The sequence below is a fragment of the Dromaius novaehollandiae genome, chromosome 8, assembly GCF_036370855.1.
Source record: "Dromaius novaehollandiae isolate bDroNov1 chromosome 8, bDroNov1.hap1, whole genome shotgun sequence".
In the NCBI taxonomy this organism is placed as follows: domain Eukaryota; kingdom Metazoa; phylum Chordata; class Aves; order Casuariiformes; family Dromaiidae; genus Dromaius; species Dromaius novaehollandiae.
This window is the reverse complement of record NC_088105.1, coordinates 14,268,598-14,289,922: the sequence shown is the minus strand read 5'-3', so window position 1 is coordinate 14,289,922 and position 21,325 is coordinate 14,268,598. Positions and strand designations below refer to the sequence as shown.

General features: G+C 38.4%; 1 protein-coding gene across 1 annotated transcript; it reads right to left on the bottom strand.

The window, feature by feature from the left end:
* Positions 1–10,201: 10,201 nt before the first annotated feature.
* On the bottom strand, positions 10,202–14,728 carry LOC112997384 (regulator of G-protein signaling 21). Its single transcript, XM_064515749.1, is given in 4 exon segments — positions 10,202–10,405; positions 11,373–11,539; positions 13,020–13,096; positions 14,718–14,728. Coding segments are annotated over 4 exon segments (459 nt in total).
* Positions 14,729–21,325: the final 6,597 nt, after the last annotated feature.

The following is a 21,325-nucleotide window of genomic DNA, read 5'->3' as shown; positions in this document are numbered from 1 at the left end:
CTGTGGGAGAAGTGGACCAAGAGATGCTTGTTTGGTTTGAGATATCATGGTTTGAGCCAGAATAGATGTCCAGAAGGATACCGTGGAGAGCATCTCTGCAGTGCAGGTAAACTCAAAGGGTTCAAGACCAGGATTCTGACAAATGTGACCAACAGTGTTCCTGGTCTCAATACTGCTGGTTCAGAAATCTTGGAGGCATGTGGTCTGAAATGGGACATAATGGCAGTATGCCTGGAAAGAAAATGGGGAATCACTGATAGAAATCCTCCCTTTTTTTGCAGAGCCAAAAACGTAGCTGGATGTTGTGGCAGGAAAAAAATGCTCAATCTTTTAAATGTAGTTTAAATCAAATCAGGATGAAGTGGTTTATTGATTTATTAATAACTTGCAATTAAGAAGCAGTCTGTGAACTCTACATTCAAGTGTAGCTATCCATTCAGAACTGTTCTTGGAGAAAAACTCTATCTTGGTCCTTTCAAAGATGTTCCCTACAATGCCTCTAAAATGGGACTCTTGCAGAAAGGGACATCAAAACTGTTAATTTTCCCCCATTTATCTATTCAAATTGCTTTGTATATCTCTTTGTACATCCTCTTATAAAAGATGGATCAAACTCAAGGAGAACAAACTAACAGCAATTTCCAATCCAAAACAGATGATGTATTTTTAGGATTTGTTTTTAGGATTGTAGGTCTTTTTGTTTCCCAGGTTTCTTAATATTTGTGTACAAGAGTAACTCCAGACAGAGAAGATTCAATGCCATTGAGTTCTTATATATGTACAGTGATTTTCTAATAGTGTTGGAACACTGATGTTCAGCTTCTGCTGAAATGTGTTTGAAATTTACCTCAAATATTCTGTAACACAGAGAATCATAAATTCATAAAGGTGTAATATCCTATCCATGAAGGTGCTGACGGTAGCTCAAAACTCTGATCAAAATAAATTTGAGTTGTTCTCGTTCCATTTTAAAATATTCATTCATGGTCTCAGTGCCAACAGTGCTATCCAGAAAACTGCCACAAGGTGGTACCACAGTATTTTGTAAGATGTTGAAATTACCATATAAAAACAGTTTTCTTAACACAGGTTTAATGTAAAATAGCTGTGAATACAAGATGCCCTTAAGATGTTACCTATAAGAAATACCCTTTAATACTGTAGAAGTACTCCCTGCAGAACTTCAAATTGCTCCTATAAAAGCACTAGCAAGCGGGTCTGTCCATCAGCTGGTGGCAACCTTCAGGCTCTTTCAACAGAAAACTGACTTATACAATGCACTTTCCTGCCATAATTGATGAAGACAGCATTATTTATGCTGCAAGTTAAGCAGGCTAAATCACTTCCTAAGTTATGACCTAAGTAAGCAAAGTAATCTTAATGTCTGTCTTGATTCTTCACCTTGCTTCTCTCCTGTGTTAGCCACTGTAACATTTTCAGTCCCTTGGTAAGGACAGTTGTGCCTGAGTTGTATGAAGATGTTTCCTTGAAAGTGGTAGGACGCTTAGGAGTCAGTGGAGCAGGAAACCTGAGTTTTGCTGTATGGGATCTGACCACCAACCTTGTGCTCAGTGTCTGCTGTAGTGATGGATTTAGGATTTGGTCGAAGTGAATTAAAGGCGAAAAGCTTTATTTAATGGTAAGGCCCGTCTGCTGTGTCAGTCAGTATTTTTTTTCTCTGGTTCATTTTGTACTTATTATTTCAGTGAACATCCCATGTGATGGGAATGCTGACATTTCCCTTGAGGAAAATATGAAAAAATCCTCATTAACCTAAATCTGTATTTTGTAGCTATAATCTCATTACTCTGGTTGCTTGAATCACACTTCATGTCTTCTGTTTGTGCACTTCTTTAGCACACATGGTTGACTTGCACATCTCCTTGCCTGAGGCACTGTATTCATGCTCACCTCTTCGACATCTCTTCCTAAGTCGAATCCCTGTTGCCCTGTTTTCCTAGTCTCTAGAAATTTCCCAATTCCTGCCTGTTCACTAATGTCTTCTGATAAATGAGGTACTTCCTATTTCAAAATGCCAGTTTAGGACACTTTTTGGAGAGAGGAACTGTCCTCTGCCTTGTGAAATGCTGTGTCTGTCGGCGTTGTTGGACGTGAAGTTGCCGTGTCCATTTCTGTGGCTGTTTTTCACTGGCAGGTGACGGCCTGTTTGCTCCCCACACCTAGACACATCTGGGAGTTTTGGTCAGCAGCTGGCACACTACGGTGTACAGGCTTTCGACAGTATTGTTAGGTATCACCCACCCCGTTGCCTGCATTTTAAGTGGTTTCCCTTAAATATATTAGCTCACACTTGTGAAGCTGAATCTCATTATGTTTTTTCTGTCCCTGTTCTGCTGCCTCTGTGCCGTGCCCCGTGCTTGCGTTGCCCTGCCTCCCGATTTAGTGCCCGCAGGTTTCCCTTAGGGACGCGCTTCCCTCACTGCTGTAGCACTGAAGGAGATTTTGAAGAAGTTCTCTAATGGATGTTTCCTTTTGTCATTTCACCTTTTTTCATGTGCACTGCCAGCGAAGGATCAGTTCCTGGGATAATTTTCAATATGTAACTAACAAAAAAAGGAAAACAAAATACTAAAATATTACTGGATTTTATTATAAAAACAAGATCGTGTGAGGTACAAAGTTTTCTTTTTTAAATAAAAATCCACCACTCTGTGGCATAGAGTGCAATGCCTTTACTAAGCATTTTGGTAGGCAGTCACTCACAAGAATTGTCTGATTGACTCCAGATACCAATGCCCAAAGAATCTGTTTCACTGAGGACAGTAAAACATGAATACATTAGGATTTTAGTCCATTCTAAAAGGAAACAAAAACACATGCCCCCATTTTTTTTCAAGAAAGAAACCCAACTTTTTATTTTAATAATTATTAAATTCATAGGTGTGGATGAGCTGAAACTGCATTTTTAGTGGATGAAGTTCTTCACAGCAGTAGGTATTCTTTTTTATTAATTCACTTCACAGAAACCTATGGAGATTTTAAGTGGCACAGAAAAACATTTTTAAAAATTGCACCTGTTTAATCTATAACTGGCACCCTCCTTCTGTGACCGTTCCTCCGGTTTTCATTTCAGCTCAGAATATAGGCTTATTACCTAGTCATGCGAAACATTTTGTTAGTACCAATAAAAATGCCATGTGAAAATGTTAGAAAAAATTTGGAGAGTTACCATGAAATATGACTGTAACTAGGAAGCATATTTTTAAAAAAATCCAATTTTCAGTTTTAGATTTTAGGCAAAAATGTAATTTCACTAAGAAAAGTAATGTCGTCTTGGCAAGAAAAGCCAGCACCACTCTGCTCCGTATGTGGTCAGTGCTGAGAATGCAGACAGCTCTGCATAAACTGTAGTGTGAGAATAACTGAAAAATGGCATAAATATTGGGAAGTAAGTTTGATCCAAGTAGAGCTTATTCTAGTAATTCCTTTCTCTGAATATAGAGCTTCCATTATTGGCTCACTATCAACAACGAAATTTATTTGAGACTGTTAAAGGGGTCGGTATTAATATTTCTGTCTAGTCTAGAACATGTTGCACTTATATTGCATTTAACACACAAACATATTGTGTTACAAGAACCTTTTTTATGCCATTTAGCCATCTGCATTCTTTGTTCTACTCTTCTAAAAGGCTCAGCTCCGGTAAGAAATGCAATAAGTTCAAAGGCCTTTCACAACTGCCATTTTTCCTCATTTCAACAGGCAAATTGATTGCAGTCAGATCAAAATCCAGTATATCTGTTCCGGGAATTAAGTTCAAATACCTGTGAAACCGCGCCTGCTGTATAGTTGCTGATAGTGCTTCAAGACAAGTGATAATGCTGCACAAAGTTAGAAAGGACTTGCAGAAAGTTCCTTCATGATGCTGAGCCCGGATAAACAGGCAGGTAGATGGTGCAGAAAAATCTTAGCAATACAAGCGTTAATATTGTAGTGTCAGTCAATGTCATTTCATCTGATATCCCCTAGTTTATGGAGCATCACTTTACAGTATCAAGCATTTCAGAGGTTTTCTGTTGTCAGCCCATTCAGTCTGAATTTGCTTATGTATCTTCTCTACTGAATGTAATGTTTTAAATAGCAAATTAGTTCAACCATCCAAAAGAGCTCACCCTGTTATGCTCTATGAAGAATGAGTTTTCTTGAGACTGTGGTTTTCTTCCATGATATATTAACACTTTTTTCAGATTCTTTATCATGTAACTGTTTAGAAATAAATGTCCCGTGTGCCCTGGATTTTGCGCATTTGCTTGGGTTAGTGGCAGAAATATCTATGTCTAGAAGAAGAGATATCTACGACCAAGAAGAATTATTAAATGTTATTACACATGGTGTTAGTCTAGGGACTACAGGCTCTGCAGCCTGCAGTTAGCAAAGCACTGTTACTTCATATTTCAGAAGAAGAAAAGGGAAATATATTTTTAATGGGAGTTTTATGCCACTCAAATTTGGTGAAAAATTGACAGGTGAATAGAGTACAGCCCATCTAAGAAGCTTTAACCTGGGCACAATTGAGCAGTATGGGAGGCTGAATTGGGCAATGTTTTCCTATCCTGCCTTTCTGTATTTCCATAGCTGTGCAGTCATGGGAGTGCTGCTGCCAGTGCAGATAATAATAAGAATTTTATTATTCAAAATACTACATCATGGATCTTATAAGTTCTTCTCTTCCTGTCTTTCTCTGCTAAAACATGAGATTTAGAAGAAAACATAATATATCTGAAATTCTTCAAGAAACATAATTTATTTGAGAAGGTTTTTTCCCTCTCTGGTTTATGAGCCTTTAGGTTATAACTATTGCATTACAAGAAATGTTTTCCCCAGAGATATTTTTGCTTGTTTGCCTGTTATTGAGTACGTGCTTTTGTTTGCCTTTCTAGCACTGTTATGCATAGTGAGGAAACTATTTACAGAGCTAAATATAACCTACATGCAAACCTAGATGCAAACAGATCTGGACTGGGAGACAAATCCAGCTCTGCTCGTTTTATATGCAAATAACTAAACCCATGCAATGGAGAAAAGAATACAAGGTAATGCCTCTCGTAGGACAGAGAAACGATATCACGGCAGCTAGGAACCGTAAGCAGCCAAACAGAGAAACAAGGCAGTTAAATCATTCACTCTAATATGGTATAGCTTTACTAACTAAAGATCAGAGCATCCAGAACCGCCCCAGAAATGTCTAAGAATACACTGAGTCTAATTTCCAAGGCCTAATATTAGAGAAGTTGGAAAACAGGGAGAAATGGAAAAGAAACTTTTCTAGGAAGTGTTTTCCTCAAAAATGACCTTTGCAAAGACATTTAAAGTAGAGCTTTTCATGGTACTTTCAGTGCCATCTGTCAGTCCTTCAGAATACTTTCTATTACTAGATGAGTATTTCAAATGAAGTAATTTTACTTCAAAACAAAAATGACAGTATGAAATAATTCCAACTCCTAGGTAGTGTAGAGCCAAAGTTACCGGGTTTTATATTGTCCTGTATTTACTAAAAACCGATGAATATGCATGGTGATCTCATTCGTTTCTCAAATTCATTTTTCCATTACAAAAAGGAGCTTCTTCCTTAGCTACATGAGATCTATAACCAGTGTTAGATATATGACAATTCCTCTTTTCATATCTTTTTTTTTCCCCTTTGGTTTTCAGTATATTGAAAGGCACATGATATGTTTTGTGCTTAAGGTTCATGACAGGCTATAAAGTTCCACCACTAATGCGAAGTGTAATTGTTGTTCAGGAGTAAAGATGTTACATAAATTTAATGAATTTCATCTATATCTGTGTATATATATGACACACTTCCCTCTGTTAGAGATAGGAGTAAAATTTACATGCAATAAGCAGGTAGTCTTCCCCAAAATTCAGGATGGAGTATGTCTTGGGAAAAAACAGCTATTTTTTAGCCTCTGGACCTCAGAACTTTTGGATATTTTACATTTCTAGCTCTGATAGACAGTGGAGTGTATTACCTTGCATCCCCTGTCTGCTCTAACACCCGCACAGCGTGGTGGGGGCTTTTCCCCTGGCTTATGTGCCTTTTGCGCATGCAATTCCATACAAGCTGTTGCATTTCTACAGGTGTTTGGCACAGAGGGGTGATAAAATCACTAATGTAATGAACCCCCTCTGTGCTCTGTGCTTGCGGGAAGTTGTCAAACCAAATGTTTCCTAGCTGCTGTTTACATAGGTTACCACACTGGTGTCATTCACATTTGGATAAATTGAAGTTAGCATTAACCCTGTCACCAGCCTTTAGTTTTGATTGAATTTGGTTTAAAAAGCTATATGTATAGCAGAGAGTTGACAGAGTGACTGGAGAGCTCAGGGAGGAGAGGAAGAGGAGGGGTGTTGATGTGCACTGTGGGGCAGTTCTCTAGAGCCCGCGCAATCAGTAAAAAATGCCTTATGGAAGGACAGCACTGAAAATTGCTAATTGAAAAACCCCTAAAACACAATGGCAACGTTACAACCAGCAATGACTAGCAGACTCGCATATCTGGGTCTGCAAGCAAAACTGTTGTTCGATGCGGGTTAATGGGTATAAAACTCTTCTGAAGACACCTAGATTCTCATTGTGCTGGTAATCCTTTTTAGCAGCAGACGCTTCTTGAGGGCTTCAGCATTTTGGGCTTTTATTTTGAATCGAGATGGAAACAGGAGTCTAAGAGTTTTTTGTGCAAAGCCTGAGCTTATGTATGTGTGTGCACAAGGATGTTTTAGCATTGTTGTGTTAGCAAGGAATTCTCTAACAAAATAGAGTATGCCCATTCCTCGGACCCAGCGTTTGCAGAAGCAGGCTGAATTTGGCAAACCTTTGACAAAACTCAGGTAGGAGCCTCACCAGAGCTTGTCTGCCTTTGGAAACATGCCCGGCTTCTGATATTTTGGGATCCTGTGCTTCAGGACAGCCCCTACTTCCTGCCTCCCTAATTCCGGGCAGCCTGGTCCCGAAAAGCACCGCGTGGTGTGGGGAGGCGCGTGTGTGTGCACGTGACGGAGCGGAGGGTGCTGTTGAGCTGGGATGCTTCGTTGTGAACTTTTTTTTTTTTTTTTTTTTGGATGAATTGATGTTATAAAGCTTCGAAGCATCAGTTTTAGATCTCGGAGAATAAACAGAAATGAAGACCAATGGCTCCAAGATTTAGTCCTTAATCTTCTGTGGATTTCTCCATTTGCAAGAAAGCGCTGTTCCTAAAGAGTAGTGTACTGAGTAAAATTAAATGATAAAAAAACCTCTGGAAATTTGTGCATTAAAGGAAATAAATGAAAAAATGCTTTAGGAACATTTTCAGGAACATTTTCAAGTCAGTGGGTGCTTTCTCTGAATAGGATTCTAGGACTTTGTTCCTAAAGTGTTGTCAGTTGACAAGAAAATAAAGTTTATAAATTAATACAGCTTTCACATCTGGGCATTTTCAGATACTGTCTGAAATAAATCTTTAATAATGCATAAGTTACATAAATTTTAAGCAATATGATTGCGCATCTGAGGCACTTCAATATGTTGTAGATTCCTTTGTTTAATTGCATGTGGTATGGCCAGATAGTGCTCTATGGTTTTTAAAAATTGTCGCGCACATCTGATTATTATGGTATATATATAAATTTATAGTGATTCATTTATTTAAATTTTGCAAGGTTTCATCTCATATTAAACACCTGAAGCGATTTTATAAATTAAATTGTTGCAAGGCCTATTCAAAAACAAATTTGTAACTCAGGCCTGTAGACTAACATAGTTTTAATTGGCAGATTGTGGAAGAATTAGTATAGTTACATTCCACTTGAGTCTGGTAATGACCTTTGAAAGTGCAATTACTTTACGTTTCTGGTAAAACATTTAAAATTAGTTGAAATAATGTTAAACTCATTCATGATCCTTTATTCTATAAATATTAAAAGGAATGTCATATGCTAAAATGTTAGGAGTGGTCCACTCCTGGAGATAATTATGCTGTTGATTGTAGATACTTACTCAGATATCAAGGGACAGAGAGGGGACAGTATTTCTGTTGAGGGATTCCTACTATAGTTTTTATATAGTCATCAGAATAATAATAAGCATTATTTTTATCAAGATTGACTATGTGGTCTTTATTTTTAATTTCTCCTTGTTTTGTGTTTTCAAACCACCAGGAAAGTGGAGGTTCCTGGCAGCTGCCACCTTATCTGTTACTTTCCAGCTGTTTGTGACAGGGAAAGTCAGAGGTATGTGTGTTTTAAAGGAACACAGGCAAATGTATGAGATTTCATGATCATGCACCTATTTTCAGGGTACTTTTTATCCTTAGGTCGCAATTAATAGAGCAGAACATTTCAGCTTCGTACTTGCCCTAATAAGAAAGATGACCTGATCCTGCCTCTTCCTACTTGCGGGAATTTTCTGTCATGAAAATGAGGGCTGGATTTGGAGTAAGAAGGAGAGGTGACCTGCTACATTTCCGAGTAAATGGCATCATTTCAGCAATCCTGGACTCTGTCTTCATGGTGACTTTAATCAGCAGAAATTCCCCAGGGCAGAAAAGGCATCAAGGCTGCGCTGCAGGCGGAAGTTGTGATTTTCCACTGAAGTATCATTGCAAAATGAATGGTAGCTGTGGGACTGCAAAAGAAAACCACATCCTCCTCGAGCTCAGCCGCAGCCCTGTGTTTGTTTCTCAGTTAACTGTTTGCACCGGGGGAGAAGGGCAAGAAGAAGAAATGGAGAGGCAAGAATAAGAGCTTGGAAGTGGAATAGATCTGGGGTATTGAAGAATAGCTATTTTACACAGCACATAACCTACGTAAGCTGTGGCAGTACGTTAATCTAAGCACGTAACCGAAGGCAGAACGTCGGGGCTTTCAGACTACTTAAGGTCTTTTATTGTCTAAACTGAATTAGTTCCCCAATTTGGTTCGATGAATGGAAAGGATCTTTCATGTGGAGAACATGATGGCACGTAGGAGGAAGGAACAGAGGTCTCAAAGGGGAGAGATTCCTGGAAATGCAGAGCAGCTCAAAAGCAGATGGATTAAGTTCATATCAGATGAAAGGGTTTTTTTTTTTTTTTTTTTTAATGTTATTGCTGTCTATTCTATTTAGAATTATTTTCTGCAGTAAAGATTTCTCCTGCCAAAAGTGTTCAGAATATGTTTTCCTCAAGAGTGCACCACGGTTCCTTCCTCCACCCACAAAGAGGCAATAAATCCTCTAGCAGCATTGAACCACATCAGTGGGTGTGTGCTCAGAGACACCTGAACATTGCACTACAATTCTGTCATACCTTGCTTGTTCGGATAGTAACACCAATGGCTAAATTCCGATTTAAATGGTTATTTTTCTAAAACTGTTTCTGTGATGCCTACTTTTCTGCCTAGCTGCATTTCATTGCAAAAATAATAATTATTCACATTACTACTTTTATATGTGCACAGTACAACTGATATATTTGGATAGTGAAGAAAATGAATTATTAATAGAACATTTACACAGAATGATTTACTCCTTTCTTTCAAAATGCCTAAAGTGGGACATTTCAATGAAAAATGAAAAAAACACAAAGAACATTGGAGAGAGTCATATTGAAGAAAATTGTATTATGGAACATTAATTTCTTCCTAATGCTAGGAACAATTGTTAGAAGGCAGCTAATTATGAAATATTGTCCATAATTCATCATCTTTCACAACATATGTTGCTGCCATGTTTCAATTTTTCCTCCTGTTCTGAATTAGTATACGACATTTTTAAAAGCAGATTTTTAAAGTGTTTACATATTTCAAATAAAATGAATGAATGAGTTCATTTATATTCATGTCACACAGAGGAATTTATTTTTCGAGGCTATGCTTCTAAAGACAAATCAATGGCAAAGCAGAAAACCAGAACATTTTGCTTAAAATGTGAGAAGCCCTTGACAAATAAAGCAAGCATTGGAAAAATTATTAATAGAAGATTTCCTTGCGTGTAAAAGTGTAGCTAAAATGCCTCAGTGCATTCTGTGCTGCTTCTTGAATATTTCTCCACCAACTTTATTAGATTGAATGATTTGCACAATGTACTGAAAAACAGCCTGGCAAAGGGAGTTCTTAGGTCTAGCTTGTACAATCGCTTTAAGAAACTGTTACCTTTGCTGAGTTGCAACTGAAGGCGTTTACAAATCCACAGTCCCTTGTGGCTTTGGCATTTACCTGCTCACAGAAACGGGAGCCATCTCTTCTGGTTTCCATCCTGCTGCTTATTTACTAGCTCCTTATACTCTTCTGACCTGAGGAACCTGGGGAAGGAGTCCTTTGCCATGAGGCTATAGATTAACCTCTGCGCGTCGTCAAAGCAGCTGAGGGTGGGCTCTGAGATGTTCCGAGAGATGTGGTTTCTGGTGTGAAAGTCAATGTTTATCTGTAGGTGAGAAGGAGGCATGAAATGAATTTCAGCTTGATTGGAAAGCTGTTTGTGTACATGACGGTCAGCATTTGAATTCCCTCTCAAAATGCCCTGGCTGATGCAAATTAGCAGGAAATTCGTGGCTGCCTTTTCTAGTATACTGAATTCTTAATTTAATTGGGCTCTCTAATCTTAAAGAAATCATGTCACTAAAAGAAGGTGGGGAGGGAGAACCTGTCTCTGCTTATCTCATCTTTTTTTCCAAGCCAAATCTTATGAAGTACTGATTACAGAAGAATTAATTAAGTATGTAGGTATTTAGCATCTTTTTAGGATTTGACACAATTAATTCTGCAAGGATTTTTTGGTTTTCATAATAATAAAATGGGTTTGGATCATCTATAGGACATGTGGACATTCAAATTGCAGTCACTATCAACCATCAGTGTAAAAGCTTGTTGTGAGCACACCTCTGATAATTAATTAGCAAATCTGTTCCTTCACAGAAAGCAATCTTTACATAGTCATCAAACTGACTGTGGTGACAAATATTTGCAAGTTGCTGCTTTAATATTCATCATGTCAAAAATACCTGTACAAAAGAAAATGCATAAATAATCATTAACATTCCGAAATACCAGTGCCTATAATATAGAGGAAATGGTGCTTATTGTGCCGTAAAGTAGTCAGTGAAAACAAATTATACTGAACACAGGTTTCCTTAGATGTTAAGGCAGCAGTTTCAGACTGTGAGCTAAGCCTATGCCCTAGGGGAAGAATGCATCTGAACTACTAGTTAACCATAAGGTGTCTTTGCTTCACAGAGCTCCCCACGGCTTTCTCCCCGGCAAAGAGCGGATGTGAAAATGGAAGAAAAGCCATGGTGAACTGTATTTTTGGTCATTCGAAGGAGTTTGGTTCTGAACTTCCCGCTCAATTCCCATCCGCGGTGAGTACCCAAAGTACATACCAAACTATTTACCTCCTTGGGAGCGTCAGCTTGTATGAAGTCAGAATAAATCTTTTGGGCTTTTGAGGCAATCTTAGTAGAGGACTTGGTTTTCTTGAAGTCCTCGCAGGCCAGCCAGAACTCGATGTTCTCCTCGCTGAACTCGGACTTGAGAAATGTCCTAAAAGCTGCCAAGCCGTCTGGAAAGGAACAGGCCAGGTGATGGGGGGAGGACAACCAGAAGGTCCATGCAGATTATTTGTAAAAGTATCATATATGCAGCCATTTATCTGCCTGTTACTGTTCTGTCTGTCAGGCAGGAGTTCATCCTAAAAGGTTGTTGTGGGGCAATTAAATAGCAGATGAAACGGAAGCAATGATAAGGTGGCCAAGGGAATTCTTTCAGCGAGTCAGTAACTAAGGAACGCTCCTCATACCTGCCTGGCATAGGTCTTTGTAGCACTGGTAGACTAGTCCAAATGGGGAGCTTAGAGTTTTTGGTCTATAAAAGGATTTGAAGTCATGAGGCAATCAGTGATTTGAGGCTGACGTCTCTAAGCCATACCCTCACAATTAAGTCATGCTGTGGTAAAGTAGCACGCTTCTCCCAGAGATAAGGGTAGCTGGGCTAAATAGCGCTCACACTTGCTTTCAATTAATGATTACATTTTCAATGAAAAGATGAACTCTTTGATACTTTGTTCAGCATTTTGTGTGCTTTAAGAGAAAAATGAGACAGAGGCTGTTTTGGAAGAAGCTGTTTTAGAACGAATCCACATCACAACCTCCTAGAAGAGAAAGGTGACAGCACCCAAAATTAGCTGTGTTTGTTAGGTCATTACTACTCCGAAACAATGGGGAGGCACCCCAGGGTCCAGGCTGCAAAGTGCCAGCAGGAAAATGGTGCAGGTGCAAGGAAATTTGGAACAGCTCCGCATGGTTTGGGGTTTAAGGTCAGTGAGAATGAGATCTCTTCGAGAAATGACCTGGGAATTTTTAGAAATAATCACTCTTTGTTTTACTGAAAATCAATGCACAGTATGTGCATATTTCTTTATAGTGGGAATATCTAAGAAGGGTTTTGTTTTCTTTTTTACACTTACGTTAGTGAAATGGGTTAGCTATAACGTGAATAGCAAAAATAAGCTCATCAGAATCTACTCCCCTAAAGCATCGAACTTGTTCAGTTATTCCCATTCTACTTGCTTAATTATCACCACAGGAATCATCTTGATAAACTGTGTAAATTCAAGATCAGCGCTCAAGTTCGATTTGTGTTAGACTCTTTTGTTGTTTCAATGGTATTTGAAGACAGCAGTACTCTGTTGAAAAGCAAATAGTACAGCTGCTAAATGCATCATTTAAAAAATAGGAAAGACAGAATACATTGCACTGAGTTTAACAACTATTATCTTCATAAAATGAAACTTCTTTTGTATCAATTCTGCCTTTTGGAAAGTCCCTTAAACTTTGGTTGGAAGGCATATTGTGCTTGCAGCTTGAAGAAACATGCCCCCACCAGCTTTCAGTGCACCAGCTCAAATGCTTCTAGCAATGGAGCTGATGTAGTTCGAAGCATGTGGTGAGTTGCACTGGAAAGCAGTGTGAAAACCTGGCATCAGTGTTTGTGCACAGTGTTGATGAATGCTGCTTAAAATATTTTTTTAACATACTTCTTACCTTTATTGGCCAGTAGCGTATCCACAGACTCGAACCAGGCCATAGTTTCCCTAGTGGCTCACCTGTAGAAACAACACCTGTCCTTGAAAATAGCATTGTGATCTTTTGCCGGTGCAGTCTATCACGGCTATTCTATTATTTGGAAAGTTAGCTATCTTGCTGAGGGAGCAGGACGAGTCACTTGTGTTACCCTATGTACGTACGCAAGTTTTGCAATTGGCTGAACTATAATAAAAGCACAGGATGGATATTAGTGTTCTGGCGTGTGTACTGAATTTCTTCTCAAGTTTGGATGGATTAACCATTAATTTCTATGGCACTTTCTGCTTAGAATGTATAGAATCCTGTTTCCAATCAAAAAACCTCACAAATTAATTTGTGTGGAACTTAGTCATTTTATACTGAAAAGTTTCCTGAGTTGGTCTTACTGGTTTCAAACATGCAAGTTTAGGGAGTGTAATTCCTTTCAAACTCATGCTTAGGCCTTATGTTCATGGCCCTTAGTGAAGACAGTAACTGGTCCCAACTGAAAACAGGGGAGATGATTATTGGTTCTGCAAAGCATGGGTAAGCCACAGACAGTGTGCTGTTCCCTGAACTGGGGTTATAACGTATTCCCGCTGCTCACCAGATACCCATTGGCCGGGAGAGCATGTTAAAGTAACCTTTGACGTGAAGTTCACAATGCTTTTGCGTGACCAAGATGTTTCTGCAGTCATTTAAGGAAGGACCTTTATGCCAGCTATTGACCTGCGTAAAAATTTCTGCTGCTAGCTTAAAAAGGCTAAAAGGCTCTGGGGTCTGACAAATGGGCCAAAAGCTTTGGTCTATATAAAATATTAAAGTTTTTTTTAACTTACAAAAAAAGCCCCTAGAATTCTGTAAAAGTATTTGATGTCCCTAAGGGGACTCAGAGAGCCATACTGTCAAAGCCCTTCTCTGAAGTGCCTAGGGTAGTCTGAGAGCTTTGTCCCACAGACATTTGCAAGATTCAGCAGTAATGGTCCTCTGTAATTGTGAATTCATCAAGAGTTTATGTGATAGCGTCAACACAAATATTTAACTGCAGTTATATTTATAAGCATTGCTATAAGATTATTGCATTGACACTCTGAAAAGGCAAGCATTATTTTTTGTAGCTGCCAGTTTGCTTGTTTACTGCACAAAATGATGTTTAAATGAAATGAATAAAATTATGCATATTTACACATATATATGCACATACATGAGTAAAATTGGAGTGTAAATATATTATATATATATTGAAAACATGAATGAAAACTAAATATAGCATTACATAGTATTTCGTGACACATTACGAGCTGATGGAATTAACCAGGGGACAGTTTGTCTTAGTAACTTCAGTAAACTTTAATTAAATTTATAACAAATTTATGAGTTGTTCAGTGGATATCGAACAGCTTTCTTGTCCAGTGAGTGAGGACCAGAATGAGACAAGCATGGACCTAATCCTGCTCATCTTCCTCATGAGTAATATTATTTGAATCATTCAGAGAACGATCTCACTGACCTTGTTGGATTCACTTGAATAGCAAGCAGAATTGATGGCAAGTTATCAAAATCGGCATATATACTATAAAGTGGGAAGGAAAATAAAAGCTGTCGAGATTAATGGAAAGTTGACCATCCCATCCCATTAGTGTCCTCAGACTGAGAGGCGCATAAGCAACAACTCACTTCACTGGCATTTTTTGTCCCACTGTCTGACTGTCACAGGTAAGGTCAAATTTCTTTTTCTGACTGATCTTCAAGCTGAAGGTAATGCGACAGCAGGAACAAAACAATTAGTATGTGAATAACCAAACAATATGATGCAATTTGACACTCTGTTTTTAACACTTTCAAGTTCTTTCTGTTTCAGAAACATGGCTTTTTTTAAACACTGACTGGTCTAACTTAATCTACCAAAAGTAAACAATTGTTATTTAACTAAACACAGTTTATATGCAAACATCTTCCAAGGTATATTTATGCTCTGGACAAAATCTTAGCAGAGAAATCATCTTGTGATTTTTCTCACTGACTGTTTGGTTTGCTGACTGTGGAAAAGAAAAGAGGAAAACAGGTTCGGTGCATATAGCCAGTAAATTCTTCACTATATTCGCTTACTCTTATATTGCATCCACAAAGCTTACCCATCACCTTGTACGTCTTGCAATTCTTAGGCCCTTGAGAGCCATTGTCTCTTTTGTTCATTTATGCAGGACTTACCACAAGGGGACCAAGGAGTGCTGGGATGCTTGTGGTAGGCATGTTGATACCATTACAAATAAAGAGGTCACATAGTGACTACAGTATTTAATATTTTTAATGCAGTGATTTTTCCCATTGTTATTGATATTTCCTTCTGTGTGTCAACTTCTAGGAGCATCATTCTGCCCCCAGAACTTTCTTAAGGCATTTTGTCTTCCGCTCTTGTTGTGGTCTCTCTGCTCTTTCCATTTTAAAGAAATGAGGTACTGGTCTTGGAGAATAATGGTTTTAACTAATTTAACTTAAAGGGTTATCATTGCATTGTTAGCACAAAGTCCAAAAATCCCCCTCCCAAACAGACAAAAAACCCCAGAGCTGAAAGATAAGAAGTTGCATGAAGATGCTTACTTTTTCCAAACCAGTATGTATCCTTGAAAATTTCTGGGCAAATCGTAGAAAATGTTTGCGTATTCTGATGTACTTCTGTTTAGACTGCATGTGAGGCTCTCAGAGCAACCAATCATAGGTGATGTTACCGCAGCAAATAATACCATAAGAAGTCAATATGTCTTGGTGTTTTTAGGGAGGGACTTTAAACACCTTAGGTTCTCATTGAGGAATGTCAAAGATTTAGGAGCAGTTGAAAAAGGTGTTGAATTTTCAGCCAAGTAACATAATTATAGATAAAGGCTTGGTGCAAATTTTCTCGTGATTTACAAGGGCAATCAATGTCAGGAAAGTCAGTGCAGTTACAAGGGTGGAGATGACACCACATCTAGCAACAAGTCCTTCTTGTATGCTTCCATTCGGTCCCCTTGGTATTTACTTTGTGTACAATCCTGACGATTACACTATTCTCCCACCTTAGAAAGTTTGATTATAAATGAAATTCTTTAGAAAGCACCAGTGCTTTTGGTGCATTAACTACCAGAAGCATATTTATTCTCGAATTCGGTGCAGGCACTACTTATAATTCTTATACAGTGTAATCAACAGTGCAGTAGAGTACATCTGAGTAGGCCTTGCTAATGAGAATAGTCCCATTAGCTCCTGTGAGACTATCCACGAGAGGAAGGATTGCAAGGTCTGTGCCTATTCTTTTATAACCAGCTGATGATACACATTTAAAAAAAGAAGTTTGAAAAATTTCTTTCTAATTGCTTGATGTCTGAGTGATACAGATATAACCATTCCCTGAAGACTTTCAATGTACGTAAGTTTTTAAAATCAGTCTTCCTGATTACTGTAATTTAAAAAGGCTCCTAATGATGTGCCTGACTGGATAGACCTATTTTTTTTAAGGATATTTTGAGATTAATGTTTCTCAGTGCATTTTGGTTTCTTTTTCGTCATGTGCTTTTCCAAAACTTTGGACCTTTCAAGCATCCATTGTGCAATGAAGTTAATTGCATAGCAAATCGTGATAGCAGCCGTGGAAGGATGCGAATAACCCTGCGGGGTCTGTGCAGCACACAGTAACCAGGTGTGTGTAATCAGACTCCTCTTGCATTTTATGGGGTACTTGTTGCTGGGTGCTGGTGCTTGATCGACAGCTCTTGACGTTTTCTGGGGAATCACAGTGCCAGCTTCTCTAGTTAATCTGCCCGCATGCAGCGTGCCTCAGCCTGCATTTGGAGGATTGTTCCTGGTGTAGAGGATAGTTTAAGGTCCTTGGCCTTACTTGACTGCCAGCCATGTGTTATTTCTGTGGTGGCGATTTAATTAAACAGATGTCAGCTGCCCAGGCACTTGGATGGGAACCAGACCACAATTCCCCCAAAGATAATAAAGCTATCAAACATTTTCACTTGTGTAATATGCTGTACCATGACTGCTCAGTATATGTGATCTGACTGTATTTCAGGTACTCAGAAATATTGTCTATTTTCAGTTACTGTTCATGACAGCCTGTGACTCTCTCAAGGTATTTCAGTCATCGGTGAGTCATCTGGTAATATTACCCCAGCACAAGTATCACAAGTGCACAGTACCAAAGTTAAGCACAGTCAGCCCTTCCCATAAAAAGTAACCAGTAGTACAAGAAGGATTTTTATAATTTTGTCATGTACTTGCTCTGTTTGGAATTTAATAATTCCTGGAAAGGGACTCTAGTATTTTGCTACAATTTCCGAAGGAGAAAAATTGATCTTAGTATTAAAATAGATGCATTAGCTGCTTGTGCAAATGTATTGGCTATTCATAACATACAGTCTCAAATGAAAAAAGAGAAATATGAATGTGTACTTGAGAGAGGCTGCAAACCCCACACAGAGCTATTGCTAAGCTTTCTGGAAATCTGTATCCAGCTTTCGCTGCTTGTGTCTGCAGCTTCAGTTCTCTGTTAACCCAGGCTGGACTTTGGAGTTTGGGCCCATATCTGCTTAGCTAATTCCAGTGTATTTCAAAAACTTCATCTATGAGGGCTCTGGCTTAAGGTTTCCTCAAATCTGATGACTGTGATGTAGATCCTTGGTTTGAGTCCCCAGCCTTCGGCAGCCCGCAGGAGAGCTAAAACTGTAGGAAATGGAGTGTGGATCTCTTGGTCACATGTTTCCTCCTTTTCTGATATTGCTTGATAAAGGACCATTGATTTATTAAATATTTAAATCTTCTGAACTTTCAGGCTTACTGTTTGACTTTTTAGTGATAATCATCACTTATTCTTTAAGTATCTTTAGGCATTTGTGTTCACTGGGTTTTCCTCCAGAAATCCCTACCTTTATTTTAAAAAACAAAACAAACAAAGAAAAAACCCCCAGCTGTTTAGGGAAATTAGGCATGTAATTTTGGATCCCTGAACCACACCTGAGCTAGATGCTAGCCTCAATAGACAGTATGAAACAGCTCTTCTCTTCTTGTTCAATTAGTGTATTAACCTAAGAAATCATCTTCGTTTATATGTGTTCCTAAAAGGGTTGCCTTGTACTCACCTGAGTGCAACGTGAGAAAAGGACCCACTCTCCAATAGCTGTTTTGTTTTCCCCGTGTTTCCCCTTGATCAGGTTCAATATCTTATTGCCCTTCAGCACTTGCCCTCTGTTGAATCCATTGCATACCCAGGCTTGTTTGGATGCTTCTGCTTCGTATAGCGTAACTTCAGCACAAAAAAAGGTAATATTCTGTTGGTCCAGGCAATTGAAACAGACTTTCATTACCTTTCTTATATTGGGAGAAACCAAGATGATCTGGGCGCTGCTGGCATCTTAGTAATATGGAACTGCCTGTCATATGGGATGCAAATGCATTTTAATTGTAGTGCTATGGAAATGGCCACCTTCCACCTTCCAATAGCACTGCACAGATTGAGAAAAGTAAGGTCAATTTACAAAAATATATTTTTTTCCATATGCATAACTTTGTGTGTCTTCAGCATGCCACAGAATTGTTTTGCATAAGGAAATAAGCTGTTATTTTCCACCCAAGCAAAGTATGTCCTTCAGGTAAAATGTTTTGATTTCAAATTCAGTTTGCTAAAATACTTAACAGCATTCTGGATGCCTCATACATAGGATTTCAAAGTACTACAGAAACCTACATTAGCAGAGAATTGGAAAAAATTCTCAAGAAGCTGTGCAACCTTGAAAGATTCCCATTTAGTACTAACTGTCAGATTGTTCAGCACAGCTAATGTCCTGGATGAATTAACTGTTATTTATATATCATCAGGCTTCAAAAAACTTCCTATTTGCACAGAAAGCCATTATAATGCAAATACACAGAACCATACCGTGGATTTGTGACTGGAGACAGGTATATATTGCACAGACTCCAGGAGACATGAATCAAAAGGCATAAGTCCCCGTGTCACTTATCTCCTGAATAGTGCCTTGCTGCTGGTTTGTACCAAGCCAAGTTGTGCTAGGTAGTGAGATAAAGGGAAAAACCAGTGTTCTAATGCTCTTGGTTCCCTCTCTCCATAAAGGGTTACTGGATGTGTATCTCCTGACTTCTCCTGCATGCCCACAGCCAAGTAATCTGGGCCAAATGTGGCTACAGTGTAGGAGATCTCCTACTGATTGCCTCTAGATGTAGGTAGTCCACATTAGGATTTAATCCTTAAAAGTCTTGTCTTCCTTAAGGAAACGTTGGAGTAGTGTTAACCGTATAAATTTAAAATGAGTCTGAAATGTTATGAAGTAATGAGAGTTTCTAAAGTACACAAGTTGCAGTTTGAAGAAACAACAGTTAAGAGTTGTCCTTATATTAGGCTTAAGCTTAATGTTCTGTCCTGTTTGAAAACTACCAATTGCCTTGACTTCCATAGGATTTTATTTCATGCTAGTTAATTTTAGTTAAGTTTTATAGTGAACACAAAGGTAAAGGTTAAATCATAAATCTAGATATTCAGATAATCTCCTACGAGGAGTCATGCAAACAGATGTAATCTAGAAGAGGAGAAAGAAGAGGTCTGGTATAAAAGCAGAGGGAGCTTTTACAAGCGCAGCTTTAAATGATTAGAGTTTAAAAAAATGGAAGGCGGCAGCAAGAGCATTAACAAGAGACAAACAGGGATGGAGGAGAGAGAAAGAGGTATTTATATCTTTGGCACAAAGCTGCATGAAAGCTCACAGCTCATTTGATTGAGGCATTTGACTATAATGCAAAAAAGGGAGAGGAACCCAGGATGGGTATCTGAGCAAGGCCTAAGTGTATAAGCATATGAACCAACAAAGAGAGGAGGAGGATTTTATGCATTTTTTTTTTTTTTAGCTGACGTCTTTTGACAATATGCCTGGAAAGGAGAGGGAACTGTATTCAAAGCAGTAGTTAATTAAGGCAGGCTGAACAACTGGGGATGAAAAGAGAGGAGAAAGAAATGATCTGCCTTTTCTGAGTCTCTTACAAGCTGTGGCAAGTAAGGGCATGTAAAAGACATTCTTGCTGTCTTAGTGGAAGATGGAAATCTGTCCTTTTCTTTGAAATTCATTGGGTGAGATTTCATTCCTCTTGTTTCTTGCTGTCGGTTCAAAAACTAATCAAGTTATTCTTCACTCAGTAACAAATCCTGAAAGCCAAAGAAAATGTGTATATAGTTACATACTCCAATCTCTCTAGAACAAAACAAGAACAAAAGACAATAACTTAGCTAATTTAATGCATCTAATTAGATCTAAATATTGAAACAGGAGACAAACCTTTGTGCTATACTCTTTAGCAGATTATTTCCCTTATTATCATTTGGGGGTCTGGAGACTTCATGTACATGAGGAATAAAGCAAAGTATTTAGGGTGAAGTATTGTGCTGGTAAGAGGAGTTTTTGAGAGCTCTTACTGACTGTTGAATGACACATATGTAAATCTAAAAAGCTTCTTTATAAAATAAACCCTGATGAAAATACTTGCTTAATACGGCTTATAGAGATACTATTTGCACTTTGTCAGTTAAACAACAGGATTTATGTAACTATGGCATTGATTCTGCCAAAACTAGAGAAGCCTTACTATATTCTCTGCTACTACTCAAAGGTTTATACTACAAATGCACCTATACAGGGCTAGGCCTTGATCTGATCAGTCCTATATAACTGAATGCTGGAAAAGCATCATCAACTTCTAATAAATTTGTTCATCTACCAGAGTTATGGTAGAGCACTTGAAAGGCTCTTTGCAATTTTTCAGAGAAGAGGAACAAAAGATAGAATATTTAAGGGAACACAATATTTAGTGAAAGCCACCCACAATAGTAATAACCAGCTGTCTTCTGCTGAGATTGGACTAGGCTGAATTTATTGAGCTGTTTTAAGTGATGTAACGTATACTGCATCTACTTCATATTCAGTCCATCAGGATGTATTACATTTAAATCTGGAGAGTCCATTTTTGGTCATATGATCATCACAATTAGAGTGCACAAAGACCACAGTATTTTTCCTCCACCTACTTTCCTGGAAATTCTGGACTTTAGTTTGCTCATTTAAAATAGTCCAGGTAACTTCTATTTTTCAAAAGTAAATCCCCCTGCTGAGCAAAATGATAAATAAACCTGCATCTTCAGGAAAATAAAAACAGTAAATGACATGAGAAATGAAGTATACCTTTCTTCTCCTACATATACACAGACAGAGCAGTCAAATTCACTGGAAGCTTTGCCT